Raw genomic sequence first — 16499 nt, 5'->3', positions numbered from 1 at the left:
TGAGCATATTTAATACTGCTGCTTTAAAGTCCTCTAGTTTGTCCATTACCTGAGTTTCCATAGCGACAATTTGTTTCTACTTTGTTCATTTGAAAGGGCCATGCTTTCTTATTTCTTTGCATTCTTGGTGGCTTTTTGTTGGAAATGGGACATTTAAATATTATAATGTGTTAGTTCCAAGCCTCAGATTTCTCCCCTTCCCTAGGGTTAGAAACATGTATATACATACATACATATATACGTTGAAGGTTGTAACAGTCCATCGGTTTAGTGACTTCCTCTAACTAGTTTTGCAATGATTGTCCTCCAGGACATGTGTAGATACCAAGAACTCTGTTCCCCAGACCATGCCCCACTAGTGTTTCAAAAGAGATTTTGCTGTACTTAGTAAAAAAGGGGAAAAGATCCTGTGGGGCTCACAGGTTTTCAGGATAAACCCCAACTGACTCTCTACACAAATATATTGTAACCATCTATGTCAGCCTGAGCAACTTTAGTTTCCATTTAGTATGTCCAATCAAAGCTGGCCTAAGGGCAGAATTACATACCTTTTGTTTTTATTTACCAATAGTCAGGAAAACATTCCCTATTTAGACACAATATTCCTTTCACAATACATTCAGATAAACACAACCATGTCACATAAACCCTATTTAAACACTCCAGTTTTCATCTAAATTTCTCTTTTTCTTACCTTCTGACCATTTTAGTCATTTATATGCATATGGCCTTAGGTCCTTGGCTTGAGTGGGTACCAGAAGACTCGACCCTTTTGCCAACCATCTTGATAGACTTATTGGGCCCTTGCCCTGAGCAATTCCATGCCCTTTTGGGAATCAGTTTTGCTATCTACTGCTTCGGCACAACTCTTTCTGCTGAAAACAGCTCCAAGGCTGATGGCTCTGCCTCATGCTGGCCAGAATCTAAATTTAGCCCCACCTCAAAATCCTCCCTAAAACATTCCTTCAGTAGGGGTCCCAAGGCTACAGCTCCCAATCTGGACTGGCCAGAATCCAAACATGGCTCATCTCTTACTTTCATTTTAGCCATTACAAATAACAACTACCAAAGTAAACACCCAAGAATGAAACATTTCTCATTCCCTGCCTGCTCATCCTGTCTCTTCCAAAACCCCGTATCTCTATGAATTGGGGTTGTTCCAAGGAATCCCATCCTCATTGCTAACTGCACTAAACAAGGGGCATAGTAGGCAAATTCCACCTTTGCTGCTAATTGCGTGGTAAGGATCAGCATGAATCCAATTTCCACCGATACGTGGATCCAGTCCTTACCTTCCCATTTCTCCATCCTTGTTGTCAGCCACTCCAAGTGGCACTCAGTTATCTTCAGCCACTCAGGGCCAGGTTAATAGGCACCAGCTCCAAGCTCAGGAGTCCACAAGGTTCCCTCCACTTCAGACCAGCTGGCCCCTTCTGTCTCCCAACCCCAGCCTCCCAGGGCTAGGTCAGTGGGCACGGGTCGCATGCTTGGGAGTCCACATGATTCCCTCCCCCTCAGACTGGCCAGCCTCTTCCTCTCTTTCATTCCCTAGCTACTCAGGGCTAGGTCAGAGCACACAACTTGAAAGGACACAGTCCTTCAGACACTGAATAGGCATAGACACCAACCTCTGCTGGCTCTCACTGCTCCTGTGGGTTCAATAACTCCCTGGAACAATACACAGAATTCACAGAAAGTATCTATATTACAGCTACAAATTTCTTGTAACCAGAAAGGATACAAAGGAAAAGATGCATAGGGGGAGGTCCAGCAGGTGTCCCAGTGCAGCACTTCTATTGTCCCCAGGGATGTATGATCCTCCTGAGAGCAGATGTTCTCACCATTCAGGAAGACCCAGCTATTTCCATGCTCAGGGTCTTTTATTGGCTCCACTGCATAGTCATCATTAGGGTCTCACTGAATATACATGACTGACGAAAACATGCTCCTTCTCACTTTCTGAGGTCAGCAGACCAGGTGTGGTCACTGCAGCCCCCACTCATATGCACAGAGTCCCAAGTGTTAACTGGTGGTTTTAGATAAAACCACTGCAACTACCCAAGAAATTCCAAGGATTATCTCTTAGGAATCAAGAACAAAGGCCAGCTCTGTAATCTTTTACCTAAACCACAATAAAATGTCCCCAAAAAAACCCACACAAAGGCCAGCTTATTCTAGGTAAAGTAACTCATTACCACACAAGAGGTGTAAGTATTTAATGGTTACTGTTTATTGGTGTTTCTTTTTATAACAGACATCTCAGTTTCTTCAGTGTGGTGTCTGTGCACATTTTACTCCTGATCAACGATAATTCTCAGGACTTTCAGGAGCCTACATTAAACACGTAGAGTTTTTTTTTTGCAATTATTATACATATTGTTGACTGCAAAATTCTAAAGAACTAAGTTGCAGTTGTCAAACAATTCTCCCAAGGTACACAGATTTGGGATACTTCTCCTTAAGAGTCGGCCACTGAACAATGAAGTAATCCGAGAGGTAATACAGAATCTTTCCGGACAGGGATAAAGTTTCCACTCGGCAGACACTTTCAACGTAGACAATGATCACTTTCTTTATTCCTAGTATTCCAAGGAGAAGAGCAGATAAACAGATAGGAACACATGTTCCTGGTCCGTTACACAACACCTTAAAAAAAAAAAAAAAAAAAGGCTGAAGGTCAAATTAAAGTACAGAATACCAATCTACATAAGGCATTTTGCATTAAGAACAGTCAGATCTCAGATAGTTTTTAAAATTATTCTAAGTCTTGAATTATTCCTTGGGCTGTCTTGGCTCTTCCACTTACACACTGTATGGCTTGGGTTAAATCAATTAGCTTCTGTGTATCTGGGTGGCCTCCCTGGCTGACGGAGAGGTGCCCTGCACAGTGCCTGGTGCTCAGTCAGCACTCCTCGACAGGACTTGTGTTGCTCTTCTCCAACTGCTTTGGGGATCTTGAATGTCATGCAAATACACAGAAAACAGATGAAATCAACTAAGATTCACTAGGCTTTCTTTCATGTACCAAGTTGTTCTTGTTGATTTTTTAAAAATAATTTTTAAAATAGTTGGAGCACCCACATGTAAGGTGCAGGAGAAAATGTCTTTAAATGAGTAATTTTCATAGAACATTTTTGTGGGATGTAGGATCATTTTAGGGGTTCAATCCAACAAAAGAGAAATTTGAGAGAAGGCTACTAAATGAATGAGATTTTCCCTCTGGATTTTAATGTACACTTGTAAACAAATGAGTTTTAATGGTTTTAAGTTCTGCTAATTTTTATAGTTTTATAATTAAAAAAAAATTTTTATTGAAGCCCTGGTGGTGCAGTGGTTAAAGTACTCAGCTGTGAACTGGAAGGTTGGCAGTTCGAACCCATCAGCCTGCTCCATGGGAGAAAGATGTGGCAGTCTGCTTCCATAAAAATTTACAGTCTTGGAAACCCTGTGGGCAGTTCTATGTGTTCTATAGGGTCGCTGTGAGTTGGAATCAACTTGACAGCAATGGGTTTGGTTTGGTTTTGGAATTTTTCTAGAAAACCATTGGTTAAAAAACAATTTAGTTGACTAACCTAACAAGAAATAAAAATTCAACTCACAGAGCAGCTGTAAAGAATTCTTATATGTCTTTTAAGAACACAAAAGGAAACTTATTTCACAGAACTGTTGTAAGAAAATTTATTATTTTCAGAAAGAAAAACATCTTGCACAACATCTTAATCATATGCCCATGTTGACCAAATTAGTAAAACTTAATAAAACAGTCTTGACCCCATAAGCCATAAAACAAGAGGTTTATGGTTGTCTTCACATGCCTATCAGGCATGATATACAATGTCACATGATCTTTCCATCATGAGGTCCACAAAACTTATTAGACATCAGAGGATCTCAGAGTTGAAAGGGTCCCCAGATAAACACTCTAATCATCCCATTATTTCAGGGACTCTCCCTGACAGACAGGTTTCTTGCCTCTGTGTGAACATGGTCAGGATCCTAAGGGGGGTCTGAAAAGGTCATTTGGTCTAAGCTCCACCCTCCCTGGATGCGTGACCACCTGGAACACCATTCAAAGAGCTTTGGGAAGAGAGAGGGCAGGCAGCCTGTTCCACACGGGAGCCAATCTTTCTTATGTCTTCCTTAAAACTCTCCGCTTGCAATTCAAATCCTCTGTCTTTTAGGGAGAACTTTTGTTTAGACTTTCTTATTATGCTCTTGAATTACCCTGGCAGCACAGTGGTTAAATGCTAGTCTGCTAAACAAAAGGTCACAGTTCAAACCTGCCAGCCACTCTGGGGAGAAGCAGCAGTCTGCTTCAGTAGAGATTACAGTCTTGGAATACCCTATGTTCTATATTGTCCCTATGAGTCAGAATTCTACTTCATGACAATGGATTTTGTTTTGTTTTCGGGAAACTGCTCCCTTTAATCTCCATTAAATTGCCCCTATAACCTTCTACACAGATTCTCAAGGCAGTGTAATAGAAAACAGGACTGAGGGCCCAGGGAACTGGATTAAACGAGCTGTGAGCAGCTCCGTGACCTTAGGAAACAGCAGTAATGATAATCACCACCTTGCCCTCACCACCAATATCAACAACTCACTATGGCCAGGTATTGTGCTAAATATTTGACATTATTATTTTAATTAGCTCTCACAGCAATCATTTGAGGTAAGTTTTATTATTCTTTTGACAGATGAGGGAACAAGCACAGAGAGACTGGGCAATTTGCTTGATCACATATTTACAAAGTAGAGGAGTTACATTGCTGTGAGTCACTTTTTTTCCTATGTGACTAAGTTATCTTATCTCGAAAATGGGGAAGCTGGACTAAATGCCTTCCCTGTCAGCTCCAGATTCTACAGTTCTACAACTCAAATTTGCTTCTAGCTTGGTCTTAAGCTTAAATTGCAAATTTGTTCTGAATCCTTTCAGGATTTAAAAAGTCTAAAAATTCTATTAATGCAAAGTTTTTCAAGAGCAGCAGGACTGGCATTGTGGACCAGACAATCCTTTGTTGTAAGGGGCCAGTCCTGTGTATTGTAGGGTGTTTAGCAGCATCCCTAACCTCTACCCACTAGATGCCAGTAGGTTAGATAATAAAAAATATCTCCAGGCACTGCCAAATGTCTCTAGTTGAGAGCCACTGTATTAGGGTATTCCCTAATGCTTGGGTAATTTGCATTGCTTTTCTTAATTTTCTAGTCCAGAGTACAAAATAAAATAAAAACCTACGGCAAAAAATAACATAAGGATTGCTTGCTGGATCTTGAATGTCACAAATATATTTTCATGTTTATTGCCTTTAAAAAAAAAATGTACATACCTACATGCGTATGTTTCACTATCTGGTTGAGCTTCATGCTGTGCTATGCATGCTATGTATTCACTCTCTATTGGCTCTAGGGGAAGGTCCCTGTCATCAATCTTCCCCTGGTCTAGGGGCTTCTCGGTGCAGGGACGCTGGTCCAAAAAACGTGCTCCTGGCTCCTCTTGCTTGGTGGTAATGAGGTCCCCCCACAACCTGCTTGAGTGTCTCCCCCATAGCTCAAAAGAGATTGACTTAAGACAGAACCCAATCCTTCAGCCAGAGTCCTGCCTCATTAACATAACTGCCACTAATCCTGCCTCATTAACATCATAAAAACCAAAACCAAACCTGTTGCCTTTGAGTCAATACTGACTCATAGTGTGACCCTACAGGGCAGAGTCAACTGCCCCATGGGGTTTCCAAAAAGCAGCTGGTGGATTTGAACTGCTGACCTTTTGCTTAGCAGCCGAGCTCTAAACCACTACATCACCAGGGCTCCCATTAACATCATAGAGGTTAGGATTTATAACACATAGGATGATCACACCAGATCACAAAATGGTGGACACCCACACAATACTGGGAATCATTGCCTAGCCAAGTTGACACAAATTTTAGGGGGACACAATTTAATCTACAAGAGAGAGAAAATGATTAACCATTGTTAGGGGAAGTATTAACAACCTGCCATAGATCAGAACTGAAGGCTTCTAGGGTAGAGTAGAAATCAAATATATTTTATTTGTTTTTCTCTGTTATATCTCTATATTTTGAGGTGCATTACTACAAAAGTCCCACGTACAACAAAACTACAAAGCCATTATCCAAGTATTAAAACAAAAAAAATACTAACTAATCACAAGGAAAACCTAGACTAAGGAAAAGCTACTTTTAATTAAGCACACGTTTTAGCCCTTGAGTTTTGCAGCTGTCTAAGCCAAAAATTTTTTTTTTTTAATTGTGAATTATGGGGTTTTTATTATTCAAGGAAGCATATCAGAAAGACTCATTCTAAGCATTAAACAAACACAAAAAAATGTATTGAGGCTTTGGGTAGAGACGATATTAAACAATATAAAGGTTAGAATTGCCTTTTTAATTTTATAAGAAACATGGAAATATTCTTCCTGTTTCCATTTCTAAAAATATAAATTCTCAGTAAATATGGAGGCCATCACCCCAGACATCTCTTTTTCTCACTACTTTGTAAGCTCCTTATGGGTGGGGCCCACTTCCAGGACAATCTATACCCTGCATTTGCTCTATTTGCTGAAAGAAGGAAGGAAGGAAAGAAAGGAGTGTGGGAGTGAGGGAGAAGGAAAGCCTTTCTTGCCTATCCTAAGAGGAGTCAACTGTGCCCTTTGTCAGACTTGACCCTGTTTATAACTCTATCATGAGCATTTACTACATTGTGCTGTGATTGGCTGCCTTGATAGCTATAACTGATGGCTTTTTTTTTTTTTTTTTGCCATCCTACATCCATTCACCTTTCCTTCTCAGGAACATTGTATCCCTTACTTAAATAAGCCTATAAATAGAGCTGGCTCCACTACCGACTATAAGGTTAAGACACATGACTCCAACCTGACCAATCAGAGCCCTGAATTCCCCTGCTAAAGTCACTGGTTCAGGGGAGGGCACACACTCCTGTTAGAACCCACAAGACAAGATGGGACATTTGCTAGAGCTGCTGAGAGAGGTGTCTTTTCCTCTGTACTCAAACCTAGGAAGGTGTGGACCTGGCACTGTTAATATCTATCTTGTTACCATGTGGAGAGCTTGAGAATGAAGCCATCACAAAGGACAGCATAGCTGAGAGCCTAAGACAGGCCAGGTTCTGAAGGCAGTGTTTAAGATCCATGAATCCAACTGTGTCTGAAGGAAACCAGATCTATCCCTAGACTTGCCAGGTATGCGAGGAAATACATTCCACTTTCGCTTAACCCAGTTTGAATCAGGATTCCTGTCACTAGCAATAAAAAGCATCCTAACTGGCACAGCTCTTTATTTTGTCTAACTCCCCAACTAGCCTCTGGCCATCCTCAGTGCCAACCAGTAGGTGGTTCAATATGTGCCTGTTGGATGGATTAACAAATCAATAAATAACCTTTTCCTGAGAGCAGGAAACCCAAGAGATGCTAAAGGTAATGTAAGTTATGGGTCTAGAAAATGGAAAGAGGTCAGGGCTAATATAAATATCAAGTCATTAGGGTAGATGAGCCAGATCAAGGATCAAGAACAGTTACAACAGAATTGTTATTCTATAGATTTTGGTCACCACAGGCCAAGACCTGTTGCTAAAACATAACATCTGTTTGTATGAAGAGACATATTTAACTTGAGTAGTTTGAGCTTTACTCCTAGCTGGACAGGAACCCCAAGTACAGAATATTGGCCAACACCTTGCAATGCTGGGTTGGTTTATAGGTCACAGACCACAAAGTTGAGGGTAATCCAAGAGTGAGCCTGTGAAGGTGATACTGAAAGCCAGATAGAGCATACAATTAAAACTTCAATCAGAAGAGGCTGAACAGAGAAGCAGCGTCCAACTCTGAGGCACTGGCCTGAAAATCAGTCTTTCTGACAGCCTCTTGCTGGTAGAGAGGGAGGCTGGAGAGAGTTCATGAACCACAGAAACACAGCTATAGGGAAGTTTTTAACTGAGCTCCCAGGGCCATGGATGAAGCTACAGAACTATAGCCCACTGTCAAGCTGAACTGGCTTGGGCAGGGTAGCCTATATGGAAGCCACAGGCTCTATCAAAATCAACACTTCTGTAATATAGGATATTGATTCCACTATGTAGACAGGTAAATGGAGAGATGAAGAAGGGAGCCAACAATGAGGTATAGGAATAGTCAAGAGACACAGGAAGAAGAGCATGTTTGTAAGGCTTAGGAGGAAACGAGGTCAGATAAGGTGCTTTAAGAATGATAAATATGAGGAAAACCATAGGCCATCTGGCTTAGCCTTTGCCCAAAAGTGTGTCAAAAACAATGAGATGATCAATAGTATTTTTTGCAGCCAGTAAAGGTATATACACAGAGACAGAGAAGAGATCTTCAGATTTGGCCAAGAGAAGAGTAATGCAAACTTCAGAGATGGCTATTTCTGGGAATCAGTGGGCTACGTAGAGGGCAGAGGAAGAGAGAGCAGGCTGTGGGGATGGGAAAGCTAAGGTAGTAGCTGGAAGAGCTAAGCAGGACTGGGCAAAGGTTTTATTCTTTTTCTTTTTTTAGAATGGAATGTACGGTCTACATGTGAATATAAAGGTCAGTGGGAACAAACTGGTCCTGAGGAAGGAGCTGATTATATAGAAACGGGTGAGGAAAGAAGTTCTTTCAATACCAGGGAGAAAAGGTAAGAATTCACAGTGTTTGGTTTATCAGGGAGTTCCTGGGTGGTACAAACGGTTAAGCTTTCAGCTGCTAACCAGAAAGGTTGGTAGTTCCAGGCTAGTCAGAGGCACCTGGGAAGAAAGTCCTGGAGATTTCCATCTGAAAAATCAGCCACTGAAAACCCTTGGAGAACAGTTCTACTCTGACACACATGGGGTCGCTGTGAGTCGGATTTGACTTGGCAGCAACTAGTCTGGTTTTTTTTTTTTGGTTCGGTTTATGGGAGGTTGGTTTGGGAAAAACTGTATTCTGAGAACATGACAAAGAATAAAAATAATTTGCCCTCAATGGTTTCTTTTTTTAAATGTAAATAACTTTTCAACTCACTGTGAAAAATACAGAAAAGAAAAAGTAACCCTTCAAATCTCATTAATCTGTTAACATTTTGGTGTATTCCCTTGCAATTCATGTCAATATACACACACACACACACACACACACACACACACACACACGTATATATATATACTTATATTTTGATACAAAATATATTCATCTATACACTTGAATAATTGTGAGAGCTTATGTATAAATATTATAAAGTTCTTTTTAGTTATATTTTCATGTCTTTAAAATATGTATATTTAAAATCCAATTTTTAATGACTGCATGTATTTAATCCTATGGATATCTCATAAATCATTTAACCATTCCCTTTATTAGAAATTTAGGCTGACTCTTTTTTCCTTCCTTCATTTCTTCCTTCTGCTATTCCAAATCAAGCTATAATGAACATCTTTGTATATAAATCTGTAACTCCTACAGTTTTAATTTTGAACTATGCTCCACAACTATGTTCCAGAGTTCTTCAAGGATTTAAGGAAGTTGTAGAAAGTTTAATAAAACAGCTGTCCCCATTTGGGGATGGGCCGGGTGGTCTTTTGTTTGATTTTGTTTCTTGCCTAGAATGCTTGAGTGATTGCCCGCTGTATGAGCTGGGCAGCAGACAGAGCCCATCTCACAGGAGAAGTGGGATACTCCCTCCCAGGCCCCCCTCTGCAGCTAGCTAGTGCATGGGTCAGTGACTAGACCTGACAAAGAGCTAGCTGTGCAGGGACGCAGGGCTGGAGGAGAATCTGTTCTGGGGGCGAGGGTAACCACATCCAGTGCAGCAGTACCACCCGAAGCATCCGCGGTCCAGTCATGGTGGTGGCAGCACTGCCCCCCGAACCAGCACTATGGTCAAATTTCAGCCATGGTTCTAGCTGCTCAGCTCCCACTTTGCTCCGCCATGTTTTCTAAGCCCATTTCTCTAGCTTTCCCAGTGATTCTGTTAGCCCTCAATAGATCTTTCATTAAATTCTCTTTCTGTTTCAATCGGCGAGAGTGGATTTCTATAGTTGCTACCAAGAACCCTGCCTGGTATAGGAAGCACAAAGATGTGGAGGACAGCAAATGCAGAGTTAGGGAAGGAAGGGATCACGTCAGAGCAGTCATAGGATTTCCTCAGGCAGGGCTAAGGGCACCAGGCAAGGAGCACAGGAAGCAGGCAGGGTAAAACACGGTGAGGATTATGCAGCAAAAAGAGACAGGGCAAAGAGACAGGGCGAGCCCTCCAGGGTATGAAAAGAATACGTAAAAGGCTTCATCCAGGAGAGGAGGAGGGCAAGAGCCTCAGAACACTGCAGAGAGAAGCATCTGAGAGTAATCAAGGGAGCAAGGAAGAAAACGCTGTTGGAGGGCAGGTGCTCTCTAGCATGTGTAGAGTCAGAGGGCTGGAAAGCTGGGGGGAAGCCTGAGGAAAGGCAATGCTGGATGTCCGGGATCAGTGGCAGTGGAAGGCAGTAAGGAAAGGATGTGTAGCAGATGGGGATGACGTCTTCACTTGGCTCACATTATGGCACGTAGCATTTCTTCTTTTTTATGTACATTTAATCATCTGAGCAGTAACAGTTAAATAGAAACATCTAAATATAAAGAACAGGATGAAATAACCAAACGAATCTTAAACGCTTGGATCACTAACTATCTATGAACCTCAAGGTCTTTTTCAATTCTGTCGCTAACAGAAATTTCAGAGTTGTCATCATTATGTATATAGCATTTTGAGTTCTACTTTTCCACTTATATAACTACTTCCATCTCATGCTTTTACAGTCATTAGTCACTCCATTGCATGAACACACCATAGTTCACCTGGCCACTTTCCTACTTCTGTTTATTCAGACATACATAGTCTTTCTTCCTTTAAACCATAAAAAAATTATAAATTTTTCTATTTAGGCTAATGTTTTAAGGTATTGAATTTATTGTTGACTTCTCATATATCCAGTTACTTCTTGCATTTTGCTTGGTGATAACTCGAAAAACTTCCTGCAACTAAATCAATAGTAAACTTTGATCCTGTAGGATCTTGCCCAGTTGATGAGGTCCCTACACTGAAACGCCATCACTGATGACGCCTGTTTGGCAAGACTATTCCTGCTCGTTGCACATGCACATACTCCATCAAGAGGCTGAATACCATGGTGCTCGGGGCAAGGGTTTTGCAATCACACAGAGGTGGGCTGGCTGCTTAACATCCCTGTACCATGGGAGAATTTACTTATCCATTTTAGGCCTCAGTTTCCCATGTACGGTTCATCCATTCAAGAAATCTTTATTGAGCAACAGTAATACACAGGGCACTATTCTGGCCATTAGGAATAATGCCCAGAATAGTGATATGGCTATTAGTGAACAAAGTCTCTGCCCTCACAAAATTTACATTTCAGTGGGCAAGAAGAAAATAATAGAGACATACACGAACATATAAAGCAGGATAAGGGGACAGGGTCAAAGAAGGTCTTTTGGAGGAGCTGACTTATGAGTAAAGAACTGAACGAAATGAGAGAGTGAGCCCTTTGGATACCTGCTAGAAAAGCCTCCTAGGCTGAAGGAAAAGCAAGGAGGAAAGGGTGGTTGTAGTCAATGACCAAAGGGGATATTGATGAGAAATGAACTCAGAGAGGTAGCCAAGGACTTGCTCATACAGTGCCTTACAGGCTGTCTTAGTCATCTAGTGCTGCTATAACAGAAATACCACAAGTGGGTGGCTTTAACAAACAGGAATTCATTTTCTCACAGTTTAGAAGGCTAGAAGTCTGAATTCAGAGTGCTAGCTCTACAGGGAAGGCTTTTTCTCTCTATCGGTTCTGGAGGAAGATCTTTGTGTCTTCAGTTTCTATTTCCTGGTTCCTTGGAGATCTCTTTGTGTCTGAGAGCATCTATCTTACCCTACCTCTGCTCACTTGGAAGAGACTGACTCAAGACAAACCCTACTCTAATCCTGTCTCATTAACATAACAATGACAGCCCATTCCCAAAGGATTATAAACACAGGTATAGAGGTCAGGGTTTACAATAAAAATTTTGGGGGAACACAATTGAATCCATATCAGAGACCATATTAAAGACTTTATCGTTTATTCTAAGTATGATTGGAAGCCATTTGAAGATTGAGAGTAAGAGGGTAACACAATCTAACTTAGTTTTATAAGGATGAGGCTGGTCCATGTATGGAGGGTAGACAGCTAGGGCAAGAGCAGACAAGGGGGCTCAGTGAGGTTCTGCCAGTGGGCTCTTCAGTGACAGAAGATGACAGCTAGGAGGGGAGGTAGCAGTGAAGGATACAAAGCATATTCTAGGTCCCAATAAAAGCAGGTGAGTAGATTTGGGAATAGAGAATGAAGGCATTCTCTTTCAACTGTAAATTTCTCAGTAAAATAAGAAGCAAAGTCATTAATTGGGTTTTGGAAATTTGAGAAGAAAGGTGTAAAGTAGTTGAAAGTGAGAGAGTGAACTAAGAAACAGTGTTGAGGGCCCACTTTAATGTGTGGCATAAATTCAACAAAAGTCCAGTTAGCATGGCTGGGTGGTTTCTCCAGCTGTTTGGCTGCTCAGGTGCAGGTACAGAATAGATAAACAGTTGGATTTAACCAGAGTTGTAATTCTGTCACCCAAGAATGACTATGGAGGGTGGGGGAGTACAAGGCTGTTGAGGAAGGGAAGTGATTGTAACAATGAACCATAGGATTTAGGCTGGGCAAAAAAAAAAGTAAGGAGCCCTGGTGGGCTGCTAATCGAAAGGTTGGCAATTCTACCCTGTCACATGGGATTCTAAGAGTAGAAAATTGACTCAATGGCACCTAACAGCAATAACAAAGAGAAAAGTAAGGGTGGGGGAGAAGAATGTAACTATAAACAAGGTGGTGGGTGGGCAGACTGGAGGTACCAGAGGGAGCAAAGAATTGCTGGACTCACAATACTAAAGGAAATAAGCTGAAAGGATTGGGTGGGGGGGAGGTCAGAGAGTGGGATGGTTGACATGGAAATTTTAGAGGTAGTGTAGAAATTGGCAATAACAAGATGGAGGATGTGACCATGGGAGTGGGTGGCTGAGGTACGGTGGAGAGTAAGATCTTCAGGGGTGTACTGGCCAAATCGCTAAGAAGCCAGGGTGTTGGGTGAATCATCGGCAGGAGCACTGAAATCACCCAGAATGAGGACAGAGGAAGTAAGTATAAGATAGGGAGTCTCAATGAATGAAAAATGATGTGAGGTTGGTAAATGAACACACAGAATAGTGAGTTTGCTGGCGTATGTTTCAAGGGAAAAGGAGCATTTTAGAGGGGAGGGAAGTGGGCAACAAGGAACAAGGACAACTTCTTCCCACTTTCAGATCCAGTGGCATGTGGTATGTGGGAGAAAAACCAGCCAAAACTTGAGAAGGTGTTGAGGAAACTGTTCTCTGGAACCCCAGTGGTGCAGTGGTTAAGTGATATGCTTGCTAAACAAAAGCTCGGCAGTTCAAATCCAACTGCTGCTCCTTGGAAACCCTACTCCTCTAGGGTTGCAATGCGTCAGAACTGACTCAATGGCAACGGGTTTGGTTTTTTGATTTTGGGTAGAATCAGGTACCTATTGGAGCAAGAGAGAGAAAAGAGAATGATGTAGATTTTGTGAACTGAAGTGTGAGTTACTGAGGATCAGTGGAAGAGTTTGGGGGGTGGGAACTTGAAACAAATTATGGATTTACAGAGTCATTATGTCCAGGTGAAACTATATCTCAGGGACCTGGACTTCTGATGAATAATGTAAACAAAGGTCTAGGGCAAGATGAGGTTGGTCCTTAAAATGATCCTTAGCAGGAGGTGGATAATCCAGTTCTTATTATATTCTCCTCCTTGGGAGTTCGTAGTGGTGAGGCAGAGAAAGTAGAGGAATGGTAATCCGACCAGAAACAAATATGATATGGGGAAAACAATACTTAATAGAGCTGCTGTGGGGGTGAAATAATATATGTAAAGCATTTAGCATAATGCTTGGCCAAGGGTAAAAATTCAATCAATGGTAGCCATTATTATAATCCATCTAAAACTAAAGTAGTATGCTGGTGACATTCTTCAAACTCCTAAGAGTACTGTGTGATACAAAGGCCAAAGTCGATGACATACAGAAAGATTATGTGTGCTGTGCCAATCTTGTCCTCAAGTCCTGTCACTCAGTCACAGGCATGACAGCGATCTGGGGTGATTTATCCTACCCTTCACAGGACACTGTTAAGAATGACCCAACCACCATTTTAGTCTCTTTATGGTCCAGTCATAATTTTTACTCTGCCTGAACAACTCCAAGTGACTCAAAGGAGCTGACCCGTAAGAGCAGATTTTCTGGATTTCCACAGATGGTGGATGACTGAAGCTCCCCTTGCTCCCACTGCTCGGGATCTGAGGTCCCCTTGTAGTATACTTCTCAGTCTGTGGCCAAATGGCCTTGAATAAGCCTGATGACCTAAAGAATAAGTCTCATCTTGTTCATTTCAAACAAGCGTTGGCTCTTTTGGCCTTGTATGGGAAACTAGGCTTCCCAACCCTGTGACCATCTTGACTTGTTAGATTTCAGCTCAGATACAGGGGGGTAGCTTAATAAACAGTGAGGACTCTTCGGTATCATCAGGTTCCAGTGCTCCCCCTACCCACCCCCACCTCAAAACTCAGGGACACTGAACTGTGGTTTCAGTGCACGTTAGTAACATCCTACAGACCCAAGGCTCTGTTTAGACACTCCATAAATGTTAGCGGCTGATTCCTCGACTCTAAGTGCAAGGTAGGCAAAAGAGCTCACAGATTGTCAGTGCCCACTCTGTTCCACCATTAATAACAAAAACAAAAAGATAAAATAAAGTTTTTTTTTTTTGTCTGAATGGTCAGGCTATGCCTGGGTTGCATGTTCATTACAGACCATTGTCAGGCTAACCACACATTGTTTTCCTAACCTTCCTCACTGTGTCTACTTTCAGTTGAGGAAACTGAATCTTTTAGTTTTCCTGTTCCCTGGACCAAATGGCCAAGGTGACGATTTCCTGCCTTCTTGGTCTTTTTTTGTTTTCATTGTATTTTCAACCCTCTGAAATGTTTTCATAGAGGTCTTTGAACCCTAGTAATCCAGTGTTTTTTCCTTTTGTTTTCCCTACACCCTATATTAAGTGGATCTCCGAATTACAGGCTGCTTAGAGCTACACAGAGCCTCAGGGGGTCATTTAGTTCAGCTTGAGGAGAAGCAGAAAGACTTTAGCATTTACTGGACACCTACTACTTGCTGGCCACAGAGCCTAAGCATATCATTTTGCATAATTACCTCATTTAAACCTTACAACAGCCCTCTAAAATAAGTGTTGTTCTCTTCATTTGTTTTTGACAAAGAGATTAATGCACCAAATAAGTGGCGTAGTGGCTAAGAGCTCGGCTGCTAACCTAAAGGGTGGCAGTTTGAACCCGTGAGCTGCTCCACGGGAAAAAGATAAAGTAGTCTATTCCCACAAAGATTACAGATTTGGAAACCCTATGGGGCAGTTCTATTCTGTCCTATAAGGTCGCTATAAGTTGAATTAACTTGACGGCACACCACAAGAACCTAAGGCCACACAGCTAATTCGTGGCTGAGCCGAGACTCAAAGCCAAGCTTTTTGAAGACTAGCCCAAGGTTCTCCTCTCTCCCATACTCTCACTATCTTGGACCCGCCAACCAGATCCGGCCTTAGTTGGAAGCGGGTTTGAAGGCAAGGAGGGCTCCAAGGCAGATAATGACATAGAGAGTTTAACTAAAGGTTAAATTCTGGTAATTGTTATTAATGTTTTATAGCTTTAATAGAGAAATGGCGGGGGGGCAGATTTTAACATGTCACTGGACTAAAATAGATTAAGAAAGTTTTTAAGCAGACAAAACAGAGAAATGGTTAACATTTTCAAAAGAAAAGGGAGTATCCTTTTTAAACAGGAAGACCTGGCTTGAATTCAAAGTAATTATGCAACTCTTGACTTCTGTCAAGGCCCTCTCATAGGTAAGTGATATTTTCCCTGTGACTCTTCCCCAATTTTTTTTTTTTTATGCACCTACATATTAAATTTCTATCTTGTTGAACTGAAAACTGGTCAGCAGTTTTCCTAAGATATTGTATACGTAGACTATTTTTGTAGTGCATAGAAAGGCTTAAGAATTTTTAGGCACGATTATCTGATTCCTTAAATTTGAGTCAAAAGGATACATTAAAATCTTGCTTATGAGATCCTGGTTGCGTGTGTGTGTGTGTGTGTGTGTGTGTGTGTAAGAGAAGGAAAAAGCGACAGACACACATAGGCTAAGACAGACAATGAAACAGAAGAAAGAAGATAGAGTTTGACAAATTTCAATCCATTAAGAAGCTCTACTCTTGGTGTGGTAAAAGAATGTGGCCAGACAAACTTGGATTCAATGCTCTGAATAAACTGTCACGGCCCATTAGACACACGTGCTTCACTGTTTGCGTTCA

General features: G+C 41.5%; 1 protein-coding gene across 4 annotated transcripts in view; it reads right to left on the bottom strand.

Annotated features, from left to right (window-relative positions):
• Positions 1-2212: 2212 nt before the first annotated feature.
• The window catches only part of ALG14 (ALG14 UDP-N-acetylglucosaminyltransferase subunit), a 925968-nt gene continuing 911681 nt past the window's right edge, over positions 2213-16499 (bottom strand). For 3 of the 4 annotated variants that reach the window (XM_049879731.1, XM_049879730.1, XM_049879733.1), the window contains one exon: positions 2213-2646. In XM_049879731.1, coding sequence (XP_049735688.1) covers positions 2416-2646 — 231 coding nt within the window. In that variant the 3' untranslated portion in view covers positions 2213-2415. Of the gene's footprint in view, positions 2647-2806; positions 2955-16499 lie in introns of all 4 variants that reach the window. The other variant, XM_049879732.1, reaches the window with a different exon arrangement.

The sequence above is a fragment of the Elephas maximus genome, chromosome 3 (assembly GCF_024166365.1).
Source record: "Elephas maximus indicus isolate mEleMax1 chromosome 3, mEleMax1 primary haplotype, whole genome shotgun sequence".
Lineage (NCBI taxonomy): Eukaryota > Metazoa > Chordata > Mammalia > Proboscidea > Elephantidae > Elephas > Elephas maximus.
The sequence above is the reverse complement of the archived record's forward strand: the minus strand, read 5'-3'. Positions and strand labels throughout refer to the sequence as shown.